General features: G+C 35.6%; 2 protein-coding genes across 2 annotated transcripts; both read right to left on the bottom strand.

Annotated features, from left to right (window-relative positions):
- Positions 1–1,117: 1,117 nt before the first annotated feature.
- Positions 1,118–6,002, bottom strand: LOC107852711 (probable LRR receptor-like serine/threonine-protein kinase At3g47570). The gene is made up of 3 exons (XM_016697751.2): positions 4,908–6,002; positions 4,613–4,828; positions 1,118–4,100 (listed from the first exon to the last, which is right to left on the bottom strand). Exons 1-2 carry the CDS (start codon positions 5,956–5,958, stop codon positions 4,671–4,673), a joined length of 1,209 nt encoding a protein of 402 aa, XP_016553237.2. The 5' UTR covers positions 5,959–6,002; the 3' UTR covers positions 1,118–4,100; positions 4,613–4,670.
- LOC124892426 (LRR receptor-like serine/threonine-protein kinase ERECTA) lies at positions 2,468–4,649 on the bottom strand. Its single transcript, XM_047403709.1, has 6 exons — positions 4,613–4,649; positions 3,988–4,100; positions 3,579–3,836; positions 3,291–3,470; positions 2,959–3,199; positions 2,468–2,817 (listed from the first exon to the last, which is right to left on the bottom strand). Exons 1-6 carry the CDS (start codon positions 4,647–4,649, stop codon positions 2,468–2,470), a joined length of 1,179 nt encoding a protein of 392 aa, XP_047259665.1.
- Positions 6,003–7,156: the final 1,154 nt, after the last annotated feature.

Here is a 7,156-nt window from a genome sequence, read left to right as displayed (position 1 = left end):
AACATAAATATGATGGTTCCATTAATAGGTACAAAGCTTGGATTGTTGCAACGGGATTTACCCAGCGTCTAGGATTAGACTACGATTCGACCTGTAGCCCGGTAGTCAAACCAGTAACTGTTTGGTTGGTGCTTACTATTGCGACGCAGTACTATTGGCCTATCCATCAGATTGATGTAAATAATGCCTTTCTGCAAGGACGTATTGAGGAAGAATTGTATATGAGGCATCCACCAGGCATTGAAGAGCGAAGCCTCTCCACCCATGTCTGCAAGATGAACAAAGCGATCTATGGTTTGAAACAAGTTCCCCGAGCATGGTACACTTAGCTCAAAAATTATTTATTAACTTTTGGGTTTGCCAAGTCTCAATCTGACTCTTCTTTATTTATTTTGCATAAATTTGGGTTCACTGTGTATGTTCTTATCTATGTGGATGGTAGAATCATCACTGGAAATCAGATTTGGGATGTTCGCCATATAATAGATGGTCTTTCCAATCGCTTCTCTTTGAAAGACCTTGGACAGCTCCATTACTTTTTGGGCGTTGAGGTTATCTCTTCTATTGATGGTCGTTTTTTGTCTCAGCACAAGTATATTATGGATCTTTTAGATAATGTTGGCATGATAGGCTGTAAAGGAGCACCAACACCTATGACTTCAACTACCACTTTGACAGCTTCGGTTAATACTTCTCCAACTGATGGTACTCTTTATCGATAGGTAATTGGAAAGTTCCACTACTTATCCTTTACACGTCCTGATATTGTCTTCACAGTTAGCAAGCTTTCTCAATTTATGTACAATCCACGTCACTGTCACCGGAAAGCAGTCAAGCTATTACTTTGTTATCTTCATCACACCTACCAATATGGTTTACGGATCGCAAAAGCTCCAGATTCTCGTCTGGTTGTTTATTCTGATTCGGATTGGGCTGGTAATCCGGAAGATCACACCTCTATATCTGGATATGTTATTTTCATGGGCAGCACACCAATTACTTGGTCCTCAAAGAAACAACGCTCAGTCTCTCGTTCCTCTACAGAAGTTGAGTACAGAGGTGTGGCTGCTGCTATTGCAGAAACCGACTGGATAACAAATCTTCTTTGCAAACTTCGTCTTTCACTTAAGGGGGTTCCGCAGGTTTTCTGTGACAACATAAGCACCACTTACATTTGTTCCAATCCAGTTTTCCATAGTAGGATGAAGCATGTAGCCATTGATTTCCACTTTGTTCGTGAACAGGTCCAGAACAAAGATGTTGAAGTACATCACATTCACTCAGCTGATCAAGTGGCTAACATACTCAAAAAACTACTTCCCAAAGCCTCTTTTGTACAACAATTTTCCAAGTTGGGTGTTGTTGACACCACCAACTTGCGGGGGCATAAAAAAGGATAAAATCAACTCCTATTTTTTAAATTTCAAATTTAGTAGTTCCTTCTCTTTAGGACTCTTGTACATAGATAAGTATTATCCTTTTCTCAGTTTATCTCTTTGTTGTATTGTATTTATATATACTCAGTCTACAATCAATAAGAAGCGTCGTTCATTTTATTCCATTAATAGTTTTATACTTCATAAACAGGAGGCATACCTGGAGCTAATATAACTAACTGTTAGAACTTAGAATCATGCGCAAATCAAGTGCTAATACAAACAAACCAAACAACAATCTTTACATGAATACAACAATTTAGAAAAATTTGAAATGAACAAGTGACTTGGAACAACATATTCCAAAAACATGTTCAACATGCAAGAAGTTGAATCTTGATCTTTTGCAGCATCGCTACAACATCTTTCTTGTTAGTCCTTCTCGCCGGAGATTCAGCACAACAATCTAATGCCACTATCATGATTGATGCCACAACATCTAGCTCCTTCTGTAAGCGATTGCCAATTGGCGTCACCAAGTTGACATCTATGACGTCCATTACTGCCTCTGGGAGTGAATAACTCACCCAATGCTTCAAGCTAAGGTCACCCTCAAACTCATAAGGTTTTTTCCTAGTAAACATTTCCAGAAACATGATTCCATCGCTGTATACGTCAGACTTTGTTGACACTAGACCATCCAGTCCATACTCTACCGTCAAACAATTTATTTAAAGATGCAATATGCTTTCTAGGTGGGGAAAAAAGAAAGGAGTAATCAGCAAAACTAAGAGACGTACCTGGTGCAATATAACCTAACGTTGCTAAGGTTTTAGTGTACAAATCACCCTGATCTTCACCAAGCAGTTTTGAGATGCCAAAGTCGCTGAGGTGGGCAACCATATCTTCATCCAGCAAGACGTTACTAGGCTTCACGTCACAGTGAATCACAGGCAACGAGCACCCATGGTGAAGATATTCCAAAGAACATGCAACATCTATCATTCTGCTTAGTCTCTGATTGGTGTTAAGGAATTATTTGTGCGAATACAAATATTTCTCAAGACCTCAATTAGGCATATACTCGAGCACTAAAGCCTTGAAATCAAGATTGGAACAACTAGTAATGACTTTAACGAGATTCCTATGACGAAGGCTGCGCAAAAATCCTTATCAAAACTCTTGAATGCCGCATCCAGTTGCAGGTTGAAGACTTTAACTGCAATGGCAGTTCCACTTCTGAGAATATCTTTGTAAACAGAGCCAAAACTTCCGAAAACAATCAGATTACACTCACTAAGGTCATCTGTTGCTTGGAGTGGTTCATAGTATGAAATTCTTTCTCGTGTTACGGTAGACAATGACTCAGCTTGTTGAGGTATACTTTTACCTCTTCTATACCTTATCCATAGGAGCACAAAGGCCATAGTAACAAATACCACTGCAATTGCGAGAAAAAGAAAAAGAACAAGCAATTTTTCCCTATTTGATTTGTGCTTTGATGAAGTGGGGCACTTTTACCTCTTCTATACCCGAAATCTTGAATAACCACACAGTGCTTCATTGTGGATGAAAAACTTACTCGAGAGATTCTTGAAAGGGCCCCCAGAGGGTATTTCACCATACAATTTGTTGACAGAAACATTGAAATACTTCAAGTTTTGAAGTTTCTCCAAACACTTAGGAATGATTCCAGATATATTATTGTGAGAAAGGTCTAGGAATTCCAAACCTACCATGTTGCTCATTGAGTCAGGTATAGCTCCTTGTAACTTCTTGTGTCTCAAAAGAAAGGTTTTCCAGATTTTGCAAGCCTCCAATTTCTATAGGAATTCCATTTCAGAATTGATTCATTGACAGATCTATCAGTGTCGCAGCCTTTAGATTTCCAATTTCTGGAGGTAAAGAACCTACCATGTTGTTTGAGGATAAGTCAAGAACAACTAGATCTTGAAGTTTCCCTAAGCTTGGTGTTATATTGGAACTCAATTTGTTGGAACCGAGATGTATCTCCCTAAGGGAAGTAATATTCCCTAAACAATTCGGAAGAGATCCTGAAAGCAGATTTTGATCCAAGTAAATATCACCCAGATGCTGCAATTTACATATATGATCTCCAATAAATCCTGTAAATTTGTTGCTACTCAAGTTGAACTACTGAAGGTCTCTCAAATTGCCAATTGATGTTGGAATCGATCCGACCAAGTTGTTTCCAGAAAGGCTAAGGTCTAATAAGATGCTTAAGTTCCCAACTTCATTAGGAATTCGCCCTTTGATTTTACAAATGTTGGCGACAAATGTTCTAAGAGAGGTGGAAAGGTTCCCTATGGAGGCAGGAAGCATGCCGATTAGAGGATTCAAATATACAGATAGAAATGTTAAATTTCTGCAACTGGCTAAGGAAGTCAGAAACCTTAATGTTGAATCACTTGTTAAATTGTTTCTCTCCAAGTTTAGGAACTGTAGATGAGCCAATGTCCAAGAGAATTGGGAATCAATCCAGTGAGTTGGTTGTTAGAAAGCTCTAGAATAGTAAGTTCTGAACAATTGGAGATAGAACACATGTTTGGTGGGAGGCTTCCTGATAGATTATTGTTTGAATAGAAATCACTCTCAGCCCTGATATGTTGAAGATCTCCATATCAAGTGAACCACTAAAACTATTGCCCGAAAGATCAAGTACCTCCAACTCAACAAGATTGCTTATCTCTTTGGGTATTTCACCTGGAAACACATGAAGAAAAAAATGAATACAAGTGAGATGAACTATTTAGCTCAATGCTTATCTATCTGATTCATGCTTTAGTTGGACCTGATAAGAAGACTCTTGAATTTTAATTGGCTCTACGACAAGGTATCGACAAGAAATCAGAAAATTATGTAATAATTTTCTTATTGTTATTGATCAAAGTCTTAAAAAGAATATACATATTATATATTTTTTTTCTCCATTAAAGTTCTTAGTATAATTTTCTATGAATTTCTGATTGTGCAGATTTGTATTTTTATATGGACTCAAATATATAAACTGATACTTCATTAGAAGTTAGCTAACTACCAACGGGAGTTCAAATTTACTGGTTATTTCTTAAACAGATTAATTTTAAACATTAAGAGACGCTCCTTATATGGTGTTTGTTGCCATAAGCTTGAAGATTTATTTATAATTGTTACAGTTTATTACTCATTACATACATAAATTCATAGAATGAGACGCCATTAGAATATATATGTACCGATAAGTTTATTGTCACCAAGCTGTAGATTCTGCATCTTGGTTAAGTTGCCAATTTCCTATGGTAAGAATCCACTAAAGTTGTTCATCGACAGTGACAAAATTTGCAGTGATGAGATATTTAATATGGAGATCGGGACAAGGCCGGTAATCTGGTTTATCTCCATGGCTAACTCTGCCAAATTAACACGATTTCCAATTTCTTGTGGAATCATCCCTGCAATAAATGTGTAATAAAATAAAATTCTGAAGTAATAAGATACAATAGTGCTATTATTCATAAGATAAAAAGGTACCATTGAAATGGTTAAATCCTAGAAACAATGTCTGCAAGTTACTCAATCTTCCAATTTCAGTATGTATTGGTCCATCAAACTCATTATCCGATAATGACAAAATTTGAAGTTGTGAACAATTTGATAAGCTTGTAGGCATATGACTGTGAAGATTGTTTTTGGATAAATGAAGCCCTTTGAGTATTGAGAGATCATTGCATAAACCAATGGGAAGATATCCTGATAATCTATTGTCTACAAATGCAACGACTTCAATTCTTGAAATATTGAAAATTATGAAAGGTATAGAACCCGTAAGTTGATTAGCTTGTATGGATAGCACTTTCATGTTGTGAAGATTGCCGATCCACTCTAGGATGTTTCCTTGAAGTGAATTGTAAGATATCTCCAAAGCCTCCAACCTTGAGGCATTAGATAGTGACATATGAATAAAGCCTACGAGCTTGTTACCCTTCAAGTTTAATACTTGAAGGTTTAAAAGACTTCCAATCACTTTTGGTATTTGGCCCTCTATGGAATTGAAATTCAGATTCAAAGTCTCAAGTGTGGAAACATTAGAAAATGAACAAGGGATGGAACCAGCGAAACTATTATTTCCAAGGTTTAGTACTTGAAGTTGGTGTAAAAACCCAAACCAAGAGGGAACCTCCCCGCTGAAGCTGTTGATACTCAAATCAAGAACCTTAAGTCGATGCACGTGTGTCATTTCTTGAGGCAAATTTCCATGGAAATTGTTGCTTCCCAAGTCAAGATAAACAAGAAATGTTAGGTTCCCAAGTTCACGGGGTATTACGCCCGTAAGAGCCATGTTGGAAAGATTCAAGGACATCACTCGCTGGTGACGGGAGCCACAAGTGATTCCAACCCAATGGCAAACAGACGCAGCGGGAGACCAACTTTCATCCATGTAATGAAAGGGGTCTGAAATGATTTGAGATTTCAGGGAAAGGAGAGCTAATTGGTCAGTGGAGATGTTAAGTTGGGTCATGGCCGAACTACTTATAATATAGTACTGAAGCAACAAGAGAAAAGAGATGAAAGCTTTCTCCATAATTGCATATATTGGTAGGAATATGGATGTGGATAGTAATGATGTGGTTTTATGACTTTAAATACGTAGCAAAGAGGTCTCTCGCTCTTTCTGACTTTAAAATCTATAAGAACTTTTTTTATAATTATTTTCCATTCACACATATTTTTAGGGAAAAAGGAATAGCTTTCCTTTATTCATTAATTAAGTAGACTAATAATACAACTAAAGAAACAAAAAAACAACTTTAATTGGTTCAAGTGGCAGACCGAGAAAGAAGACTCAAAAGGAGTCTTCCACTACGTTTTTATACCGAATGTAAGATGCTAATTGGAGGAGCAAGAATAAATTGAGTAGATTTTCTTTATTATTATCTTTGTTTAACTTCAGTAGATACAAGTGAAATTCATAATTTGTGTTTAACAACTTAAACAGTACTAGAATATCATAATGAAATATTGATATCTTTTGATATCTTTTGATACAAAATATTGATATATATATATATGGAAAAAGCTACTAAAAATATCAACAACTGCTGTGGGGATCAATAGATCCAATTAAGTTGTTTTCGTTGAGATAATGGTAGGTTAAGCTGGTCAATGTAACAACTACAAGGTATATAACTTCAGATACAAACGATGAGCTATAACTTCTTATTCGAGGAAATTCATGGTCACTTAACTTTGTATCTATTACGTAAAAGTCACTTTTTATTCATTACACAAAAGTCATTTAACTTTGCTCCAACCATTACAAATGTCACTATGACCGGATTTTATAATAATCCCATCGGAAAAATGGTGTGGCAACTTTAATTAGTTCTTAATTTTAATGTAAGTGAATATATAATTTATTACTCATATTTTGACTCTTTCTATATGTGCACAACCCAATTTTCCTTATGGAGATTTTACAATAAGCCTATCGGTTAATAATGTGGCAACTTTAATTAGTTCTTAATTTTAATGTAAGTGAATATATAATATATTACTCATATTTTGAAAGAGAGTGATGAACAAGATAAATTCTTCAAAACACATAAAATAGTAATACATGTATGATATTATTTTTAAAAAATTATTTAAATTTTTTGTAGATTAATCAACATGCTAAAGATAGTTTTAAAATAAAATCTTTTTAATTGTGTAATTGAATAAGAATTGTAAAATTTCATACAAATAATGTTATAATAATAGTTGTGTTAATAAAAGTTTTA

This window comes from Capsicum annuum, unplaced genomic scaffold, assembly GCF_002878395.1.
Source record: "Capsicum annuum cultivar UCD-10X-F1 unplaced genomic scaffold, UCD10Xv1.1 ctg4718, whole genome shotgun sequence".
Classification (NCBI taxonomy): domain Eukaryota; kingdom Viridiplantae; phylum Streptophyta; class Magnoliopsida; order Solanales; family Solanaceae; genus Capsicum; species Capsicum annuum.
Note: the sequence above shows the minus strand (reverse complement) of the source record. Positions and strands in the feature narration are given on the sequence as shown.

Excerpts from the sequence above, each read along its gene's own strand:
- LOC124892426 (XM_047403709.1), bottom strand. The coding sequence starts at position 4,649 with ATGCAGAATCTACAGCTTGGTGACAATAAACTTATCG. Across the intron at positions 3,837-3,987 it reads TCAACATATCAGGGCTGAGA|TTCCTAAACTTGGAGAGAAA; the intron begins GTGATTTCTATT and ends GCTCATCTACAG. Across the intron at positions 2,818-2,958 it reads CCCTTTCAAGAATCTCTCGA|TGGTATTTGTTACTATGGCC; the intron begins GTAAGTTTTTCA and ends TCGCAATTGCAG.
- LOC107852711 (XM_016697751.2), bottom strand. The coding sequence starts at position 5,958 with ATGGAGAAAGCTTTCATCTCTTTTCTCTTGTTGCTTCAGTACTATATT. Across the intron at positions 4,829-4,907 it reads AGGATTTAACCATTTCAATG|GGATGATTCCACAAGAAATT; the intron begins GTACCTTTTTAT and ends CATTTATTGCAG.